Source organism: Xenopus tropicalis, chromosome 7 (genome assembly GCF_000004195.4).
Source record: "Xenopus tropicalis strain Nigerian chromosome 7, UCB_Xtro_10.0, whole genome shotgun sequence".
Lineage (NCBI taxonomy): Eukaryota > Metazoa > Chordata > Amphibia > Anura > Pipidae > Xenopus > Xenopus tropicalis.
In genome coordinates, this window is record NC_030683.2 from 132,857,872 (window position 1) to 132,880,176 (window position 22,305).

Here is a 22,305-nt window from a genome sequence, read left to right on the forward strand (position 1 = left end):
CAGGCCCTACCCAGCATGCACTGGGGTCACTGTGTCTCTGCAGGCCCTACCCAGCATGCACTGGGTCACTATCTCCGCAGGCCCTACCCAGCATGCACTGGGTCACTATCTCCGCAGGCCCTACCCAGCATGCACTGGGGTCACTATCTCCGCAGGCCCTACCCAGCATGCACTGGGGGTCACTATCTCCGCAGGCCCTACCCCAGCATGCACTGGGGTCACTAATCTCCGCAGGCCCTACCCAGCATGCACTGGGGTCACTATCCTCCGCAGGCCCTACCCAGCATGCACTGGGGTCACTATCTCCGCAGGCCCTACCCAGCATGCACTGGGGTCACTATCTCCGCAGGCCCTACCCAGCATGCACTGGGGTCACTATCTCCGCAGGCCCTACCCAGCATGCACTGGGGTCACTATCTCCGCAGGCCCTACCCAGCATGCACTGGGGTCACTATCTCCGCAGGCCCTACCCAGCATGCACTGGGGTCACTATCTCCGCAGGCCCTACCCAGCATGCACTGGGGTCACTATCTCCGCAGGCCCTACCCAGCATGCACTGGGGTCACTATCTCCGCAGGCCCTACCCAGCATGCACTGGGGTCCACTATCTCCGCAGGCCCTACCCAGCATGCACTGGGGTCACTATCTCCGCAGGCCCTACCCAGCATGCACTGGGTCACTATCTCCGCAGGCCCTACGCAGCATGCACTGGGGTCACTATCTCCGCAGGCCCTACCCAGCATGCACTGGGGTCACTATCTCCGCAGGCCCTACCCAGCATGCACTGGGGTCACTATCTCCGCAGGCCCTACCCAGCATGCACTGGGGTCACTATCTCCGCAGGCCCTACCCAGCATGCACTGGGGTCACTATCTCCGCAGGCCCTACCCAGCATGCACTGGGTCACTATCTCCGCAGGCCCTACCAGCATGCACTGGGGTCACTATCTCGCAGGCCCTACCAGCATGCACTGGGGTCACTATCTCCGCAGGCCCTACCCAGCATGCACTGGGGTCACTATCTCCGCAGGCCCTACCCCAGCATGCACTGGGGTCACTATCTCCGCAGGCCCTACCCAGCATGCACTGGGGTCACTATCTCCGCAGGCCCTACCCAGCATGCACTGGGGTCACTATCTCTGCAGGCCTACCCAGCATGCACTGGGGTCACTATCTCTGCAGGCCCTACCAGCATGCACTGGGGTCACTAGCAGGCCCTACCCAGCATGCACTGGGGTCACTATCTCCGCAGGCCCTACCAGCCAGCATGCACTGGGGTCACTATCTCTGCAGGCCCTACCCAGCATGCACTGGGGTCACTATCTCTGCAGGCCCTACCCAGCATGCACTGGGGTCACTATCTCCGCAGGCCCTACCCAGCATGCACTGCACTGTGTCTCTGCCCTACCCAGCATGCACTGGGTCAACTATCTCTGCAGCCCTACCCAGCATGCACTGGGGTCACTATCTCTGCAGGCCCTACCCACATGCACTGGGGTCACTATCTCTGGAGGCCCTACCCAGCATGCACTGGGTCACTATCTCTGCAGGCCCTACCCAGCATGCACTGGGGTCACTATCTCTGCAGGCCCTACCCAGCATGCACTGGGGTCACTATCTCCGCAGGCCCTACCCAGCATGCACTGGGGTCACTATCTCCGCAGGCCCTACCCAGCATGCACTGGGGTCACTATCTCCGCAGGCCCTACCCAGCATGCACTGGGGTCACTATCTCCGCAGGCCCTACCCAGCATGCACTGGGGTCACTATCTCCGCAGGCCCTACCCAGCATGCACTGGGGTCACTATCTCCGCAGGCCCTACCCAGCATGCACTGGGGTCACTATCTCCGCAGGCCCTACCCAGCATGCACTGGGGTCACTATCTCCGCAGGCCTACGCAGCATGCACTGGGGTCACTATCTCCCGCAGGCCCTACCCAGCATGCACTGGGGTCACTATCTCCGCAGGCCCTACCCAGCATGCACTGGGGTCACTATCTCCGCAGGCCCTACCCAGCATGCACTGGGGTCACTATCTCCGCAGGCCCTACCCAGCATGCACTGGGGTCACTATCTCCGCAGGCCCTACCCAGCATGCCACTGGGGTCACTATCTCCGCAGGCCCTACCCAGCATGCACTGGGGTCACTATCTCCGCAGGCCCTACCCAGCATGCACTGGGGTCACTATCTCCGCAGCCCTACCCAGCATGCACTGGGTCACTATCTCCGCAGGCCCTACCCAGCATGCACTGGGGTCACTATCTCCGCAGGCCCTACCCAGCATGCACTGGGGTCACTATCTCCGCAGGCCCTACCCAGCATGCACTGGGGTCACTATCTCCGCAGGCCCTACCCAGCATGCACTGGGGTCACTATCTCTGCAGGCCCTACCCAGCATGCACTGGGGTCACTATCTCTGCAGGCCCTACCCAGCATGCACTGGGGTCACTATCTCCGCAGGCCCTACCAGCATGCACTGGGGTCACTGTGTCTCTGCAGGCCCTACCCAGCATGCACTGGGCGTCACTATCTCTGCAGGCCCTACCCAGCATGCACTGGGTCACTATCTCTGCAGGCCCTACCCAGCATGCACTGGGGTCACTATCTCTGGAGGCCCTACCCAGCATGCACTGGGGTCACTATCTCTGCAGGCCCTACCCAGCATGCACTGGGGTCACTATCTCTGCAGGCCCTACCAGCATGCACTGGGGTCACTATCTCTGGAGGCCCTACCCAGCATGCACTGGGGGTCACTATCTCTGCAGGCCCTACCCAGCATGCACTGGGGTCACTATCTCTGGAGGCCCTACCCAGCATGCACTGGGGTCACTATCTCTGCAGGCCCTACCCAGCATGCACTGGGGTCACTGTGTCTCTGCAGGCCCTACCCAACATGCACTGGGGTCACTATCTCTGCAGGCCCTACCCAGCATGCACTGGGGTCACTGTGTCTCTGCAGGCCCTACCCAGCATGCACTGGGGTCACTATCTCTGCAGGCCCTACCCAGCATGCACTGGGGTCACTATCTCTGGAGGCCCTACCCAGCATGCACTGGGGTCACTATCTCTGCAGGCCTACCCAGCATGCACTGGGGTCACTATCTCTGCAGGCCCTACCCAGCATGCACTGGGGTCACTATCTCTGCAGGCCCTACCCAGCATGCACTGGGGTCACTATCTCTGCAGGCCCTACCCAGCATGCACTGGGGTCACTATCTCTGCAGGCCCTACCCAGCATGCACTGGGGTCACTGTATCTCTGCAGGCCCTACCCAGCATGCACTGGGGTCACTATCTCTGCAGGCCCTACGCAGCATGCACTGGGGTCACTATCTCCGCAGGCCCGGCCCTACCCAGCATGCACTGGGGTCACTATCTCTGCAGGCCCTACCCAGCATGCACTGGGGTCACTGTATCTCTGCAGGCCCTACCCAGCATGCACTGGGGTCACTATCTCTGCAGGCCCTACCCAGCATGCACTGGGGTCACTGTATCTCTGCAGGCCCTACCCAGCATGCACTGGGGTCACTATCTCTGCAGGCCCTACGCAGCATGCACTGGGGTCACTATCTCTGCAGGCCCTACCCAGCATGCACTGGGGTCACTGTATCTCTGCAGGCCCTACCCAGCATGCACTGGGGTCACTATCTCTGCAGGCCCTACCCAGCATGCACTGGGGTCACTGTATCTCCGCAGGCCCTACCCAGCATGCACTGGGGTCACTATCTCTGCAGGCCCTACGCAGCATGCACTGGGGTCACTATCTCTGCAGGCCCTACGCAGCACCCACAGACAATGTATATATACAAGTATATCGGTGAAGATGGGCCTGTGTCCCGGTGCATGCTGGTAGTTAGCCGTATCGCAGGCACTAGGGGGCGTGGCTAGCGCGCTGCCGGCGGTTGTCATGGAAATGACGTGCGGGCGCGCAGGAGGGGGCGTGGCTGTGACGGGATAGCGCTAGCTGGAGGCTGCAGTTCGGTTGTAGCGGCTCCGGAGGTGAGTGCGGGAAGCGAGGCGGCGGGAGGTAGCGGTACCGGGAGGTGCGGACACTATAATTGCACGGGTGTATTGGGGCAGCGGAGCGTCGTGTTCTGCGCGGCGTTGAATTCTCCGGCGGGAGGGAGGGAGTGTGTAACGGGCGCATCTCGGCCCAGGGTATTATCGCTTCCCCCACAAATGTATCTCCCGGGTCGGCGGGGGTTCGTTTCCCCGTACCCCGATAGCCCTTGTTTGGTTCCCCGCCCGCGGGAACGCGCATTCTCCGCCCCCTTGCTTTCCGGCGCGTTCGAAAGATGCTGCGGCTCCTGATTGGCCAGCCTGGCCCCCGACTTCCCGCCCCTCCGCCGTAACCTCTTTGTTTTGTGTTTTCTGCCCGCTTGTGTGGCTGCGCGCTGATTGGCTGTGCGGGAGTGAGTGTGCGCTGATTGGCTGGCTTTGTCTGTTATTTGCTAAGGGGCTCTGTGGCCCTTAATTGTACTGCGCCATAGCTTGGGGGCCACTTGCTGCGCTTCTGCCCCGCCGGAGGCAACTTGTTGGTGTAATGGGGGGCCCTTGCATACGCACAGTGCCCTGCCTGCTGGTACAGACTGGCCCCCGGCTACCATAGTGTTATGGGGGCTCCCAGGGGCCCTGTGCCCGGGTGTGTACCTGCTGCTAATGGGCTGTTAGTGGGGCCCCACTGCCGGTGCCTCATTGGTAGGAAAGTCACACACACTCGCTAGGGGATATCAGAAGCCCCGCCCCCGTGTACCATGTGATTAGCGGCACCCAATCAGCAGCTGGCTAATTATAAGAGATAAGGCGCTGTTTAGTACCAGAGGCGTCAGTGATTGGTTCCTGGGATGGAGAGCAGCCAATCGCAGAGAGATGAATGGGCCCTAACCCCCCCCTGTGTTCCACCCCCCACAGGTCCCACAGATATCACCATGCCCATCCGCCGTGCGGTCAACTCCTCCGCCCAGGAGACTCCTCCCAAGAATCGCCCGGCCGAGAGTGAGGAGAAAGCAGGTAATGTCCCTGTAACCCCGCCCACTCACCCCAGGGCTGGCCAATCTGCTGGCTTGTGAGAGTCCATCTCTGTGTGGGGCCTGTCTGTGCATCCTATTGGCTGGCGTCTCCCCTCACAGGGGGTTAGAGGTCATCAGCTGGCAGGTTAAAGGGGAACTCCGCCCAAACCCGCTTTGTCTGTCCCTTCCCTGCACTGCTGGTTCTGACTCCTGATACAACTCCCCAATATCCATTCATTCCTCATTCTCACTGGGTTTATAGTTATGTGTAACTGTCACTGTGTCTGTCCCTTTCCCTTCCCTGCACTGCTGGTTCTGACTCCTGATACAACTCCCCAATACCCATTCATCCCTCATTCTCACTGGGTTTATAGTTATGTGTAACTGTCACTGTGTCTGTCCCTTTCCCTTCCCTGCACTGCTGGTTCTGACTCCTGATACAACTCCCCAATATCCATTCATTCCTCATTCTCACTGGGTTTATAGTTATGTGTAACTGTCACTGTGTCTGTCCCTTTCCCTTCCCTGCACTGCTGGTTCTGACTCCTGATACAACTCCCCAATATCCATTCATTCCTCATTCTCACTGGGTTTATAGTTATGTGTAACTGTCACTGTGTCTGTCCCTTTCCCTGCACTGCTGGTTCTGACTCCTGATACAACTCCCCAATACCCATTCATCCCTCATTCTCACTGGGTTTATAGTTATGTGTAACTGTCACTGTGTCTGTCCCTTTCCCTTCCCTGCACTGCTGGTTCTGACTCCTGATACAACTCCCCAATACCCATTCATCCCTCATTCTCACTGGGTTTATAGTTATGTGTAACTGTCACTGAGTCTGTCCCTTTCCCTTCCCTGCACTGCTGGTTCTGACTCCTGATACAACTCCCCAATATCCATTCATCCCTCATTCTCACTGGGTTTATAGTTATGTGTAACTGTCACTGTGTCTGTCCCTTTCCCTTCCCTGCACTGCTGGTTCTGACTCCTGATACAACTCCCCAATACCCATTCATTCCTCATTCTCACTGGGTTTATAGTTATGTGTAACTGTCACTGTGTCTGTCCCTTTCCCTTCCCTGCACTGCTGGTTCTGACTCCTGATACAACTCCCCAATACCCATTCATTCCTCATTCTCACTGGGTTTATAGTTATGTGTAACTGTCACTGTGTCTGTCCCTTTCCCTTCCCTGCACTGCTGGTTCTGACTCCTGATACAACTCCCCAATACCCATTCATCCCTCATTCTCACTGGGTTTATAGTTATGTGTAACTGTCACTGTGTCTGTCCCTTTCCCTTCCCTGCACTGCTGGTTCTGACTCCTGATACAACTCCCCAATACCCATTCATCCCTCATTCTCACTGGGTTTATAGTTATGTGTAACTGTCACTGTGTCTGTCCCTTTCCCTTCCCTGCACTGCTGGTTCTGACTCCTGATACAACTCCCCAATATCCATTCATTCCTCATTCTCACTGGGTTTATAGTTATGTGTAACTGTCACTGTGTCTGTCCCTTTCCCTTCCCTGCACTGCTGGTTCTGACTCCTGATACAACTCCCCAATACCCATTCATTCCTCATTCTCACTGGGTTTATAGTTATGTGTAACTGTCACTGTGTCTGTCCCTTTCCCTTCCCTGCACTGCTGGTTCTGACTCCTGATACAACTCCCCAATATCCATTCATTCCTCATTCTCACTGGGTTTATAGTTATGTGTAACTGTCACTGTATCTGTCCCTTTCCCTGCACTGCTGGTTCTGACTCCTGATACAACTCCCCAATATCCATTCATTCCTCATTCTCACTGGGTTTCTAGTTATGTGTAACTGTCACTGTGTCTTTCCCTTCCCTGCACTGCTGGTTCTGACTCCTGATACAACTCCCCAATACCCATTTATTCCTCATTCTCACTGGGTTTATAGTTATGTTTAACTGTCACTGTGTCTGTCCCTTTCCCTTCTCTGCACTGCTGGTTCTGACTCCTGATACAACTCCCCAATATCCATTCATCCCTCATTCTCACTGGGTTTATAGTTATGTTTAACTGTCACTGTGTCTGTCCCTTTCCCTTCCCTGCACTGCTGGTTCTGACTCCTGATACAACTCCCCAATATCCATTCATCCCTCATTCTCACTGGGTTTATAGTTGCGTAGATATCATTGTTGTTTTGTGGGTTGAGTTCTACTTCCTCTCTGGGAAGCCACAGCAGCAGAGTATTGCTTTACGGCAGGGGTTCCAGCTATAGAGCAAGGGTCAGAGCGCTGGTCCCACAGGACATTGGGCAGGATCAGTCCCATTCCCAGCAGAATAATCTATTATGCAATAAAAGTAGTTGAGGTGAGGGTGGGAGCTGCCATATTGGTTCCACAATGAATGAATGATTGCGGGGGGTCCCTCTGTGGCTGCTCGTGCCAGTCGCGCTGATGCCAGTCTCGTGTCCCAGAGGCAGATGCCAGCTCCGAGGAATCCGCTTCTACTGGGGAGGAACAGGAGACCGAGACCCCCCCGGCCACTTCCAGTGAGACAGAGCAGCCCAAGGAGTCGGAGCCTGAGGAGGAGAAGAAGGGAGAAGGACAGATAGCCGAGGAGACCAAAAAGGAGTAAGAACTTGCTGACACCCCCTCTTCCCTCACTGACTGAGCAGGTTAAAGGGGAACTAACCCCTCCTTTGGGTTTTTATATGCTATTGCTGTGCTAGTGATTAATAACCCAAGGGGGGTTTAGTTCACCTTTTATGGAAACTGGCTGCACGGGGGTCATGGGGTCTGTATTGCTTCTGCCCCCGGGGGCTTTAGTGCAACAGCGTGAGGGCCACAGTGTATTCCTTATCTACTAGGGCATGCTGGGAATATGCTACTCCCAGCATTCCTTATGGGCCAGAGCATGGGGGGGAATATGCTACTCCCAGCATTCCTTATGGGCCAGAGCATGGGGGGGAATATGCTACTCCCAGCATTCCTTATGGGCCAGAGCATGGGGGGAATATGCTACTCCCAGCATTCCTTATGGGCCAGAGCATGGGGGGAATATGCTACTCCCAGCATTCCTTATGGGCCAGAGCATGGGGGGGAATATGCTACTCCCAGCATTCCTTATGGGCCAGAGCATGGGGGGGGATATGCTACTCCCAGCATTCCTTATGAGCCAGAGCATGGGGGGAATATGCTCTCCACATTCTTGGCCAGAGCATGGGGGAATGCTACTCCAGCATTCCTTATGGGCCAGAGCATGGGGGGGAATATGCTACTCCCAGCATTCCTTATGGGCCAGAGCATGGGGGGAATATGCTACTCCCAGCATTCCTTATGGGCCAGAGCATGGGGGGAATATGCTACTCCCAGCATTCCTTATGGGCCAGAGCATGGGGGGGAATATGCTACTCCCAGCATTCCTTATGGGCCAGAGCATGGGGGGGAATATGCTACTCCCAGCATTCCTTATGGGCCAGAGCATGGGGGGGAATATGCTACTCCAGCATTCCTTATGGGCCAGAGCAATGGGGGGAATATGCTACTCCCAGCATTCCTTATGGGCCAGAGCATGGGGGGAATATGCTACTCCCAGCATTCCTTATGGGCCAGAGCATGGGGGGGAATATTGCTACTCCCAGCATTCCTTATGGGCCAGAGCATGGGGGGAATATGCTACTCCAGCATTCCTTATGGGCCAGAGCATGGGGGGGAATATGCTACTCCCAGCATTCCTTATGGGCCAGAGCATGGGGGGGGAATATGCTACTCCCCAGCATTCCTTATGGGCCAGAGCATGGGGGGAATATGCTCTTCCCCAGCATTCCTTATGGGCCAGGCTGGGGGGAATATGCTACTCCCAGCTTCCTTATGGCCAGAGATGGGGGAATATGCTACTCCCAGCATTTCCTTATGGGCCAGAGCAATGGGGGGAATATGCTACTTCCCAGCATTCCTTATGGGCCAGAGCATGGGGGGAATATGCTACTCCCAGCATTCCTTATGAGCCAGAACATGCTGGGATGGGGTAGTCCTGCAGATGAATTTGCCCCTCACTCATATCTAATTTAGGGGTGAGAAGGAGCAGTCGAAGGAGAAGGAAAAGAAAGTGAAGAAGACGATCCCCTCGTGGGCGACTCTCTCTGCCAGCCAGCGGGCACGGGCCCAGAAACAGATCCACGTCTCTTCCTCCTCTCGCCCCAAGATGGACGCCATCCTGACCGAGGCCATTAAGGTGAGAGGTGGTCACTGTATAGCCCTCCCACAGCCGTACCCCCCACCTCTCTGTACTGAATGAGCTCCGTTTGTACCCCCCACCTCTCTGTACTGAATGAGCTCCGTTTGTACCCCCCACCTCTCTGTACTGAATGAGCTCCGTTTGTACCCCCCACCTCTCTGTACTGAGTGAGCTCCCTTTGTACCCCCCACCTCTCTGTACTGAGTGAGCTCCCTTTGTACCCCCCACCTCTCTGTACTGAGTGAGCTGCTTTTGTACCCCCCACCTCTGTACTGAATGAGCTCCGTTTGTACCCCCCACCTCTCTGTACTGAGTGAGCTCCGTTTGTACCCCCCACCTCTCTGTACTGAGTGAGCTCCGTTTGTACCCCCCACCTCTCTGTACTGAGTGAGCTCCCTTTGTACCCCCCACCTCTCTGTACTGAGTGAGCTGCTTTGTACCCCCCACCTCTGTACTGAATGAGCTCCGTTTGTACCCCCCACCTCTCTGTACTGAGTGAGCTCCGTTTGTACCCCCACCTCTCTGTACTGAATGAGCTGCTTTTGTACCCCCCACCTCTCTGTACTGAGTGAGCTCCGTTTGTACCCCCCACCTCTCTGTACTGAATGAGCTGCTTTTGTACCCCCCACCTCTCTGTACTGAATGAGCTCCATTTGTACCCCCCACCTCTCTGTACTGAATGAGCTCCGTTTGTACCCCCCACCTCTCTGTACTGAATGAGCTCCGTTTGTACCCCCCACCTCTCTGTACTGAATGAGCTCCATTTGTACCCCCCACCTCTCTGTACTGAATGAGCTCCGTTTGTACCCCCCACCTCTCTGTACTGAGTGAGCTCCATTTGTACCCCCCACCTCTCTGTACTGAATGAGCTCCGTTTGTACCCCCCACCTCTCTGTACTGAATGAGCTCCGTTTGTACCCCCCAGGCCTGTTTCCAGAAGAGCGGCGCCTCGGTGGTGGCCATCAGGAAGTACATCATCAGCAAGTACCCCTCCCTGGAGCTGGAGCGCCGGGGGTATCTGCTCAAACAGGCGCTGAAGAGGGAGCTGGAGAGGGGAATTATCCGCCAGGTGCCCCGCACTCATTTTCTCTTACGTTCCGTGGGGCACAGGGAGTGTGGGATCTCTTACTAACTGCCCTCTGTCCAATCAGGTGAAGGGGAAAGGTGCGTCCGGCAGCTTCGTGGTGATCCAGAATTCTGGCAAATCTGCCGCCAAATCCCGAGACAGAAAGGTAAATTTGTTTCCTGCCCGTCAGGGTGGGGGTTCCCCTCAGTGTTTCCCATTACCAGCGGGGGCAGCGCTGAGCCCTGGTGCTGGGAGTTGTAAGCCAGGGGCTGCCCAGTGGGACACAACCTCTTGTCTCCTGGATATGGAAGGGTTAAACCCGAATCCCACTTGTTCCTGTTACAGAAAAGTGGTGCCAGCGCCGCCGCTGCCGGGGACCAACCCAGTGTAAAGCTGGAGGACATCTTGCCCCTGGCATTTACCCGCCTGTGTGAGCCCAAGGAGGCCTCCTACAGTCTCATCAAGAAGTACCTGTCCCAGCACTACCCCAAGCTCAAGGTGGATATCAGGTGGGTGCTGGCTCCTCCCCCCCCACACACACATTGGCGCACCCCTTACTCCTACCCACTGCCTAAACCTACCCCCCCACACATTGGCACACCCCTTACTCCTACCCACTGCCTAAACCTACCCCCCCACCCACATTGGTACACCCCTTATTCCTACCCACTGTCTAACCCTACCCCCCCCCCACATTGGCACACCCCTTACTCCTACCCACTGTCTAACCCTACCCCCCCCCCCCACATTGGCACACCCCTTATTCCTACCCACTGCCTAACCCTATCCCCCCCCCCCCACATTGGCGCACCCCTTACTCCTACCCACTGCCTAAACCTACCCCCCCACCCACATTGGTGCACCCCTTACTCCTACCCACTGTCTAACCCTACCCCCCCCCCACATTGGCGCACCCCTTACTCCTACCCACTGCCTAAACCTACCCCCCCACCCACATTGGTGCACCCCTTACTCCTACCCACTGTCTAACCCTACCCCCCCCCACATTGGCGCACCCCTTACTCCTACCCACTGCCTAAACCTACCCCCCCACCCACATTGGCGCACCCCTTACTCCTACCCACTGTCTAACCCTACCCCCCCCCCCCACATTGGCACACCCCTTACTCCTACCCACTGTCTAACCCTACCCCCCCCCCCCCACATTGGCACACCCCTTACTCCTACCCGCTGTCTAACCCTACCCCCCCCCCACATTGGCGCACCCCTTATTCCTACCCACTGCCTAAACCTACCCCCCCACCCACATTGGTACACCCCTTACTCCTACCCACTGTCTAACCCTACCCCCCCTCCCACATTGGCACACCCCTTATTCCTACCCACTGTCTAACCCTACCCCCCCCCCACATTGGCGCACCCCTTACTCCTACCCACTGTCTAACCCTACCCCCCCCCCACATTGGCGCACCCCTTATTCCTACCCGCTGCCTAAACTTACCCCCCCCCCCACACATTGGCACACCCCTTATTCCTACCCACTGTCTAACCCTACCCCCCCACATTGGCGCACCCCTTACTCCTACCCACTGCCTAAACCTACCCCCCCACCCACATTGGTACACCCCTTATTCCTACCCACTGTCTAACCCTACCCCCCCTCCCACATTGGCACACCCCTTACTCCTACCCACTGCCTAAACCTACCCCCCCACCCACATTGGCACACCCCTTACTCCTACCCACTGTCTTACCCTACCCCCCCCCACATTGGCGCACCCCTTACTCCTACCCGCTGTCTAACCCTACCCCCCCCCCACATTGGCACACCCCTTACTCCTACCCACTGTCTAACCCTACCCCCCCCCCACATTGGCGCACCCCTTATTCCTACCCACTGCCTAACCCTAATCCCCCCCCCCCACATTGGCGCACCCCTTACTCCTACCCACTGTCTAACCCTACCCCCCCCCCACATTGGCGCACCCCTTATTCCTACCCGCTGCCTAAACTTACCCCCCTCCACATTGGCGCACCCCTTATTCCTACCCGCTGCCTAAACTTACCCCCCCCCACACACATTGGCACACTCCTTACTCCTACCCACTGCCTAACCCTATCCCCCCCACATTGGTGCACCCCTTACTCCTACCCACTGCCTAAACCTACCCCCCCCCCCCCCCACATTGGCGCACCCCTTACCCCCACCCCACAATGGTACACCCCTTACTCCTACCCACTGCCTAAACCTACCCCACCTACATTGGCACACTCCTTACTGCTACCCACTAACTACCCCCCCCATCACATTGGCGCACCCCTTACATGCAGCATTGCACAAGTTTATTTCTGGGGATATAGTGATTCATTGTAACAGTGTTTCTTTTGTGTTGTGCCCCTCCCCTGCTCATGTGGCCCCTCCCCTGCTCATGTGGCCCCGGGCAGGCCTCAGCTGCTGAAGAACGCATTGCAGAGAGCTGTAGAGAAAGGGCAACTGGAGCAGATCACTGGCAAAGGAGCTTCAGGCACATTCCAGGTGAGAGCAGCCATATTGCTTTTCAGTCTCCATATTAATGGCAGTGGGGGTTCCTTTCTGCCCCCTGGGTAGGCCTCCGGGGCGGCACATTCGGTCAGGTTTGTGATTAATAATCTTGGCTCTCTGGCACAGGCCCAGTTCAGGGTGTAAGGAGCAGATATGTGGGTACAGGGGGCCCTAAGTAGATCTGGGGGTACGAGGCACCTACCCCACACACTGCATAATCTCTCAGCTCAGTATAAACCCTTGGGATGCCCCTGTCTCGCAGCTCTTTTTGCCCCTGGGCACGTGGGGCCCTCCTGCCTCCTATTGGTGCTTGTACCCAGGGGCCCTCCTGCCTCCTATTGGTGCTTGTACCCAGGGGCCCTCCTGCCTCCTATTGGTGCTTGTACCCAGGGGCCCTCCTGCCTCCTATTGGTGCTTGTACTCAGGGGCCCTCCTGCCTCCTATTGGTGCTTGTACCCCGGGGGCCCACAGGTATATCAGGCAGTGGAAGTGGGAGGAGGTACAGGGTAGGTTTGAGCATTAGTGGCAGCTGCAGGGTTAATATGGGCCGGACTTACCCTTTACCCCCCCCCCCCCCACACAGCTGAAGCGGGCAGGAGACAAACCTCTTCTGGTGGGCGGAGCCTTCGAAGATGCCATCCTCTCCGCCATTACTGCCATGAATGAGCCCAAAACCTGCTCCACCACCGCCATCAAGAAATATGTTCTGGAGAACCACCCCGGGGTCAACTCCAGCTTCCAGGGTGAGTCCCCCCCCCCCCCGTCTGATTGGCTGAGATGTCTGGGGGGCACAGTGCAGGCTAATTGGCTGAGATGTTTGGGGGGCACGGTGCGGGCTGATTGGCTGAGATGTTTGGGGGGCACGGTGCGGGCTGATTGGCTGAGATGTTTGGGGGGCACGGTGCGGGCTGATTGGCTGAGATGTTTGGGGGGCACGGTGCGGGCTGATTGGCTGAGATGTTTGGGGGGCACGGTGCGGGCTGATTGGCTGAGATGTTTGGGGGGCACGGTGCGGGCTGATTGGCTGAGATGTTTGGGGGGCACGGTGCGGGCTGATTGGCTGAGATGTTTGGGGGGCAGACATATTAGGTTTTACCACCCCCCCCATGCCAGGCCACTTACCCTCCCCACTAAGCGCTGTTGCCCCGGGGGGGGGGCCCGGGCCCAGACTAACACTCTGTACGTTCCAGTGCATCTGCTGAAGAGGACGCTGCAGAAGTGCGAGAAGAACGGTTGGTTGGAGCAAATCTCCGGCAAGGGCTTCAGTGGCACCTACCAGCTCTGCTTCCCCTATTACCCCAGGTAAGGAACTGCCCCCACCCACAGGCTGCCCCTAACCTACCAGCTCTGCTTCCCCTATTACCCCAGGTAAGGAACTGCCCCGGCCCCTCTGCCCCCACCCGCAGGCTGCCCCTAACCTACCAGCTCTGCTTCCCCTATTACCCCAGGTAAGGAACTGCCCCGGCCCCTCTGCCCCCACCCGCAGGCTGCCCCTAACCTACCAGCTCTGCTTCCCCTATTACCCCAGGTAAGGAACTGCCCCGGCCCCTCTGCCCCCACCCGCAGGCTGCCCCTAACCTACCAGCTCTGCTTCCCTTATTACCCCAGGTAAGGAACTGCCCCCACCCGCAGGCTGCCTCTAACCTACCAGCTCTGCTTCCCCTATTACCCCAGGTAAGGAACTGCCCCGGCCCCTCTGCCCCCACCCGCAGGCTGCCCCTAACCTACCAGCTCTGCTTCCCCTATTACCCCAGGTAAGGAACTGCCCCAGCCCCTCTGCCCCCACCCGCAGGCTGCCCCTAACCTACCAGCTCTGCTTCCCCTATTACCCCAGATAAGGAACTGCCCCGGCCCCTCTGCCCCCACCCGCAGGCTGCCCCTAACCTACCAGCTCTGCTTCCCCTATTACCCCAGGTAAGGAACTGCCCCTAACCCACCAGCTCTGCTTCCCCTATTACCCCAGGTAAGGAACTGCCCCGGCCCCTCTGCCCCCACCCGCAGGCTGCCCCTAACCTACCAGCTCTGCTTCCCCTATTACCCCAGGTAAGGAACTGCCCCTAACCTGCCAGCTCTGCTTCCCCTATTACCCCAGGTAAGGAACTGCCCCGGCCCCTCTGCCCCCACCCGCAGGCTGCCCCTAACCCACCAGCTCTGCTTCCCCTATTACCCCAGGTAAGGAACTGCCCCGGCCCCTCTGCCCCCACCCGCAGGCTGCCCCTAACCTACCAGCTCTGCTTCCCCTATTACCCCAGGTAAGGAACTGCCCCGGCCCTCTGCCCCCACCCGCAGGCTGCCCCTAACCCACCAGCTCTGCTTCCCCTATTACCCCAGGTAAGGAACTGCCCCGGCCCCTCTGCCCCCACCCGCAGGCTGCCTCTAACCTACCAGCTCTGCTTCCCCTATTACCCCAGGTAAGGAACTGCCCCGGCCCCTCTGCCCCCACCCGCAGGCTGCCCCTAACCTGCCCCTTGCCTGTCCCTGCAGCCCCTACGTGCTCTTTCCTGAGAAACCCCACGAGAAGGAGGAAGAGGAGGAGTCTGAGGAGGAAGAATCCGATGAGGAGGAAGAATCTGAAGAGGAAGAGTCCGAGGAAGAGGAACCCCCACCAAAAAGGAGGTGAGTAAAGGGGCTCCCGTTATTTATTGGGGGGGGGGGCGCGCTCACGTGACTCTTATTGGAGGGGGGGCTCAGGTGACTCCTACTGGGAGGGGGGCTCAGGTGACTCCTACTGGGAGGGGGGCTCAGGTGACTCCTACTGGGAGGGGGGCTCAGGTGACTCCTACTGGGAGGGGGGCTCAGGTGACTCTTGGGGGGGGCGCTCTCACCTTACTGGGGGGGGGGCTCATGTGACTCTCTCACCCCATTTACATTGAACCTACAGCCCTTTAATTGCCTTTTCTTTCCCTTTACCCCCCTTGCCATACACACAGGATGCAGAAGAAGGCGGCCCCAGCCAAATCCAGGAGCAGAGCCCCGCCTCCCAAACCCAAGAAGCGAGCCCCCCCTCCCCGAGGGAAGGCAAAAAGTACCCCGAAAAAAGCCCCCCCACCCCCTCCTCCTCCTCCTCCTCCTCCAAAATCCAAGAAGGGAAAGGCCGCCCCGGCCCCTCCCCCTCCTCCTCCCGCCAAGAAGCCAGCGAGCCGGCCCCCCAAGAAAGCGGCGGCGGCAAAGAAGGCGGTGAAACCCGCAGCCAAGGGCAAGTCGAGCCAAAGGAAGTCGCTGCGCTCCCGGAAGTGATTGGGGGCCCCCGGGGGGAGGAGCCGAGAGCCCAAATTACAGGAAAAAAAAGAAAAAAAAAAAACGACAAAAAACTTTTGTAAGGTTTCCGTGCGTTTGATTCCCGCCCCCCAGGCCCGATACTTCCCCTTTAATTTCTCCGGATGGTTCTGTTTCTTTTAGCTGTAGCCCCCCCCCCGGCCCCCCAATACCCGGTATTCAGGGGGAAAGTTGCGTTGAGGTTTGAGTTGCTTTTTTGTACTATTAGTTGTACGGCAGCGCCAGCGTCAGTTCTGCTCTTCCAATCACAAGCCGCCATTCCCCCCCAGCATCACGTAGGGTAGAAACGTGTAGATTTTGTAAATTAAACCCTACCCCCCCCCCGGCGCTTTGTTTTCCCTTTAGCAAGTGATTGGCCCCCAGGCAGAGGATTCTGGGATAGGGGCTATTATCCTTTGCTTTGCCCGTTCTGTTGCCCTTAGTCCTACAGCGCCGCCCACAGGAGCCAATGCAGCTCCGCATGTTGTACCAGAGCTGGGCCCCACCCCCGCCCCCACTTCAGCCAATCGTCTCTTTACTTTAAACTTTGCCATTTTGTAAGAAGCGGCCCCGCCCACGGACAGAGATGTGAACCAATGGGTTTCCTGCTGTTTGCTATAATAAAAAGAACTAGATTCTGCTACCGAGTCCCGCCTCCTCATTGCCTTTTATCTTCCTGTGCAGCCTTAATGCATTACTCTGATTGGCTGGAGGGCTGCTCTCCTTCCCATGACTCCTGCAAATAGTTAATGATGAGGATCCTCATTTGACCATGGGAAAGAGAGCAGCCCAGGAGCAGGAAGTACAGAGAATCAGAGCTCTGTACCTGGGTAAGTACTGGGGGGAGATTGGATTCACTTACCCAGGGGGAGGTTCCTGCCTGACCATGGGAAAGAGAGCAGCCCAGGAGCAGGAAGTACAGAGAATCCGAGCTCTGTACCTGGGTAAGTACTGGGGGGAGATTGGATTCACTTACCCAGGGGGGGGTTCCTGCCTGACCATGGGAAAGAGAGCAGCCCAGGAGCAGGAAGTACAGAGAATCAGAGCTCTGTACCTGGGTAAGTACTGGGGGGAGATTGGATTCACTTACCCGGGGGGGGGGTTCCTGCCTGACCATGGGAAAGAGAGCAGCCTAGGAGCAGGAAGTACAGAGAATCAGAGCTCTGTACCTGGGTAAGTACTGGGGGGAGATTGGATTCACTTACCCAGGGGGGGGTTCCTGCCTGACCATGGGAAAGAGAGCAGCCCAGGAGCAGGAAGTACAGAGAATCAGAGCTCTTTACCTGGGTAAGTACTGGGGGGAGATTGGATTCACTTACCCAGGGGGAGGTTCCTGCCTGACCATGGGAAAGAGAGCAGCCCAGGAGCAGGAAGTACAGAGAATCAGAGCTCTGTACCTGGGTAAGTACTGGGGGGAGATTGGATTCACTTACCCAGGGGGAGGTTCCTGCCTGACCATGGGAAAGAGAGCAGCCCAGGAGCAGGAAGTACAGAGAATCAGAGCTCTGTACCTGGGTAAGTACTGGGGGGAGATTGGATTCACTTACCCAGGGGGGGTTCCTGCCTGACCATGGGAAAGAGAGCAGCCCAGGAGCAGGAAGTACAGAGAATCAGAGCTCTGTACCTGGGTAAGTACTGGGGGGAGATTGGATTCACTTACCCAGGGGGGGAGGTTCCTGTTTGAACATGGGAAAGAGAGCAGCCCAGGAGCAGGAAGTACAGAGAATCAGAGCTCTGTACCTGGGTAAGTACTGGGGGGAGATTGGATTCACTTACCCAGGGGGGGGGTTCCTGTCTGACCATGGGAAAGAGAGCAGCCCAGGAGCAGGAAGTACAGAGAATCAGAGCTCTGTACCCGGGTAAGTACTGGGGGGAGATTGGATTCACTTACCCAGGGGGGGTTCCTGCCTGACCATGGGAAAGAGAGCAGCCCAGGAGCAGGAAGTACAGAGAATCAGAGCTCTGTACCTGGGTAAGTACTGGGGGGAGATTGGATTCACTTACCCAGGGGGGGTTCCTGCCTGACCATGGGAAAGAGAGCAGCCCAGGAGCAGGAAGTACAGAGAATCAGAGCTCTGTACCTGGGTAAGTACTGGGGGGAGATTGGATTCACTTACCCAGGGGGGGTTCCTGCCTGACCATGGGAAAGAGAGCAGCCCAGGAGCAGGAAGTACAGAGAATCAGAGCTCTGTACCTGGGTTAGTACTGGGGGGAGATTGGATTCACTTACCCAGGGGGGGTTCCTGCCTGACCATGGGAAAGAGAGCAGCCCAGGAGCAGGAAGTACAGAGAATCAGAGCTCTGTACCTGGGTAAGTACTGGGGGGAGATTGGATTCACTTACCCAGGGGGAGGTTCCTGCCTGACCATGGGAAAGAGAGCAGCCCAGGAGCAGGAAGTACAGAGAATCAGAGCTCTGTACCTGGGTAAGTACTGGGGGGAGATTGGATTCACTTACCCGGGGGGGAGGTTCCTGTTTGAACATGGGAACCTCCCTGAAGGGCCTCCCTGTTGATGAATGAGTTTAAGATCCATGTCTTTTCCCTTATGCACAAATAAGAGGGTAGGACTGAGCCCACAAGCAGGAAATGGCAGAAGGTAATACCGGAGAATGTCAGGAAAGTGATTAAAATGAGTGTAGTTCCTTCGGGGCTTAATGTTAGGACAGTCCTAGTTCCCAGCATTCAGTGGGCTGCAAATACCATGTGTCCCGGGGTAAAAACCACAACATGAGACTGGGGGATGCTGGGAGTTTCCTACTCTGTTACCGGACTCCTAGAATGATGTGAATATCCTACTGAGTAACAAAACAGTAATGTGCTTAGTAGTAAGGTGGGATTCAGTCCACAAGTCAGTGCTGTCCATATTGGTTGTCAACTGGGGAAATATCTTCTATAGGCCCCACCCAATGGGGAGCTCAATGTATTAACTAAGGCCCTACAGAATGTATTGCAGTCCCCTCCTATATTTCTGCCACAAGGTGGCGCTGTGCAAATACAGTGTAACTACCAATGAGCAGTGTATCAGTGTGATGTCAGGACAGGGGGTGGGGTTCAGCACACAAGCAGGAAGTTACATAGAGACATATTTTGGCCACAGTTGCCCCCTGCAGGGGTCAGAGCAGGTTTCTGCCTCAAATAATACCCCGTGTGTCAGGCAGTTGTTATGGGAGAGGGACGTGTATATTGCCAGGGCCACAGTCAGAAGTATTGGGGTAAATATTCAGGGTATGACTATCACTGTGGCTCCCGGATACTTTACCTGCGTGGGGGTGCGAGAGCCCAGGTATTGCTACATAAATGCCCCCCCCAGGGTTAAAATTCCTACCCCGATGCTCACAGTGTCCCTTGGGAATTCATAGAATTCATTGCCTGAACTTGCAGAGTTATTTCCCCCTCCAGCCCCGACCTGCAATCTACCTGCAGCAGGAGGGCCGCCCCCCGGGGGTGGGTACAAGTTACTACCTCTTCTTAACCCCAACTTGCCTCACTGACATTATGCAGGATCTGGGGAATGTTTATATATTTCTCTCTACATTGTTTAGAAGTCGGAACCAGCAGTGCACAGAGGGCGGCACAGAGGGCGGCACAGAGGGCAGATATTGGTTTTACTTTTCCTTTATCTGTATTTAAATAGAAAACCTCGAGCGCAGAATATTATTATTATTATTATTATTTGCAGTATCAGCGACCCGTGAAACTTACATTTCTGCACCAGAAGCGACACGTATGTCCATGACATCCATCGGTAACAACACCCCAGAGTCCAAGTTACCCTAGCAACCAGGGAGCGATTGGAATGACAGACTGCAAGATGAATAGGGGAGGGGCTAAATAAGTAATAAAAAGTAACAATAAAACTGGAGTTTTTGGCTGCCGGGGTCAGTGACCCCCATTTGAAAGCTGCAAAGAGTCAGAAGAAGGGAAATAATTAAAAAACTATAAATCAACTGTTAAATCAAGTACCATCAGGGTTGGACTCAGTCACTGGGAATAAACCCGGTGGGTACCGGAGGCCCAGACCCGATCCTGGCAGGGGGCTCCACTGATCCGCCGGTCTCCCTCCCCCAACGCACTGCAGGTAAGGGGGGTCAGACGGGTGGGGGGGTCAGACGGGTGGGGGGCCCCCTGCAGGGATGTGTCTGAAGGCTGCGGCGGGGTACAGGGGCCCCCAATGTAGAATCCCCAGTGGGCCCTGCACCCCCCAGTCCGACCCTGAGTACCAGGAGAAAGGAATTCAGGTTTAAATGAAGGAGAAGGAAAGAGATATTGGGGTTCGGGGGGGGAGGAAGCAGTAAAGTCTCCCCAAATCTCTAATGATCGAATCAAATAAAAATGCACCAAAGAAATAGGGAATTAATAAAGGAGGTTGAAATAAAATAAAGGGTTAATCCAGTTTGTAGATTTGAGAGGGAAAGTGGCTGAAGGTCCCAGGGGTCTCGTGTAACTAAAGGGGAACTGAGCCTCACAAAGCTCAAGGGCAGATAAAGTGTTAAACGCCACGGATTCAATGATTTATAGTGATAATAAGTCCAATCGGGTCCCAAAGAAAGATCCAACCATAGAGTTTAGCGAAGAAAGAACGAGCCCAATAGGAGAAGGAAAATGGGGTAAAAATAAAATCTATTGGTTCCCGAACATGAGGCGTCGCCTGTTTATTGTCGTCTGAAATCCATAAAGGAGACTCCGCCCCCTAAGGGCCAATAGTTATAGGAATAAATTCAGGAAAGGTCTGTGTAAATACAGCCATAAGCACTCCCAGCCGCACTGAGTCCTCTGTCAAAGGAAACACAGGATTTCCCTTTTGTGTCACATGTTCTTCTGTGTCAGACTTTCTGCTCTCAGAAACATCCTTCAGGGCACGGCACAAGTCTGTCAACTCTCTCCTCTCTCCCCCTCCCTTCTTCTCCTCCCCTCTCTCCTCTCTCCCCCTCCCTTCTTCTCCTCCCCTCTCTCCTCTCTCCCCCTCCCTTCTTCTCCTCCCCTCTCTCCTCTCTCCCCCTCCCTTCTTCTCCTCCCTCTCTCCTCTCTCCCCCTCCCTTCTTCTCCTCCCTCTCTCCTCTCTCCCCCTCCCTTCTTCTCCTCCCCTCTCTCCCCCTCCCTTCTTCTCCATCCCCTCCCCTCTGTCCTCTCTCCCCCTCCCTTCTTCTCCTCCCCTCTCTCCTCTCTCCCCCTCCCTTCTTCTCCTCCCCCTCCCCTCTGTCCTCTCTCCCCTTCCCTTCTTCTCCTCCCCCTCCCCTCTCTCCTCAATCCCCTCCCCTCTCTGCTGTAACCTGAGGTAACAGCAGCCGGAGCTGCAACAGGAAGCTACTGAGACCAATCTAAAATGGCAGCTGCTATGTTAACCCAACAGAAGGAGCTGCTAGGGCTGTTACTCAGGCAGGTAAAGCTTTCTGCACAATAAATACAGTCTTTAGGGGGCGCTATTGGGGCAAATCTATTGGCAGTAACATGCTCGGGGGATTCCCAGGCAAGTAGTGTAGGTGCAAAGGTGCAGCAGATCCACTTCAGAACCGGAGACCAATAGTGAAGCAGCGACTGTACCGAGGCCCTTCCCCCGAGTGCAATGAAGGCAACGCCCCCTATTTACAAAAAAAAAAGTACTGAGAAAGTGGCAGCACACAGTCGGGGGGCAGCGTCAGACCGGGGCAACAGGATAAACCTGATGGGCCCCAAAAGCCCAGAAACGATCCCTGCAGGGTGCTCCCCTGATCTGCCAAGGGTCAGACGGGTGCAGGGGGCCCCTGGGGGGGGGGCAGGGGCCCCTGAGGCAGAAGCCCCCCCAGTCCAACCCTGCAGGGAGGGGACAAACTGAAAAGATCATCACATTCAGAAGTGAAATGGATCTTTCTGTTAAACACCCAAGAACCAGGAGGGTTAAATATTAAATGGGATGTAAATTGTTTTGTATAAACTGCTGGGTCCGAGCATTGTATTTTATTCATTGTATTTAATTGTATCCAATTGTATCTAATTGTATTTTATCCATTGTATTTAATTGTATCCAATTGTATCTAATTGTATTTTATTCATTGTATTTAATTGTATCCAATTGTATCTAATTGTATTTTATCCATTGTATTTAATTGTATCCAATTGTATCTAATTGTATTTTATTCATTGTATTTAATTGTATCCAATTGTATCTAATTGTATTTTATTCATGGTATTTAATTGTATCCAATTGTATCTAATTGTATCCAATTGTATCTAATTGTATTTAATTGGATCCGATTGTATCTAATTGTATTTTATCCATTGTAT

The 22,305-nt window shown here is 55.9% G+C and overlaps 1 protein-coding gene across 2 annotated transcripts; it reads left to right on the forward strand.

Annotated features, from left to right (window-relative positions):
- The first annotated feature begins 3,888 nt into the window (after nucleotides 1–3,888).
- On the forward strand, nucleotides 3,889–16,683 carry hp1bp3 (heterochromatin protein 1, binding protein 3). 2 transcript variants are annotated; one of them, XM_031905674.1, is made up of 12 exons: nucleotides 3,889–3,998; nucleotides 4,911–5,009; nucleotides 7,457–7,613; nucleotides 9,054–9,216; nucleotides 10,145–10,288; nucleotides 10,371–10,451; nucleotides 10,631–10,794; nucleotides 12,692–12,782; nucleotides 13,372–13,531; nucleotides 13,979–14,090; nucleotides 15,273–15,404; nucleotides 15,719–16,683. In XM_031905674.1, the coding sequence occupies exons 2-12, from the start codon at nucleotides 4,928–4,930 to the stop codon at nucleotides 16,023–16,025; spliced, it is 1,593 nt and encodes a 530-aa protein (XP_031761534.1). In that variant the 5' UTR covers nucleotides 3,889–3,998; nucleotides 4,911–4,927; the 3' UTR covers nucleotides 16,026–16,683. The 2 variants fall into 2 exon arrangements, with proteins under 2 accessions (XP_031761534.1, XP_031761535.1); XM_031905675.1 differs by having other exon boundaries at nucleotides 3,950–4,042.
- Nucleotides 16,684–22,305: the final 5,622 nt, after the last annotated feature.

Coding starts and splice junctions, on each gene's coding strand:
- hp1bp3 (XM_031905674.1), top strand. CDS start 4,928: ATGCCCATCCGCCGTGCGGTCAACTCCTCCGCCCAGGAGACTCCTCCC. Junction 9,217..10,144: donor TCCTGACCGAGGCCATTAAG/GTGAGAGGTGGT, acceptor TGTACCCCCCAG/GCCTGTTTCCAGAAGAGCGG. Junction 10,289..10,370: donor AGAGGGGAATTATCCGCCAG/GTGCCCCGCACT, acceptor CTGTCCAATCAG/GTGAAGGGGAAAGGTGCGTC.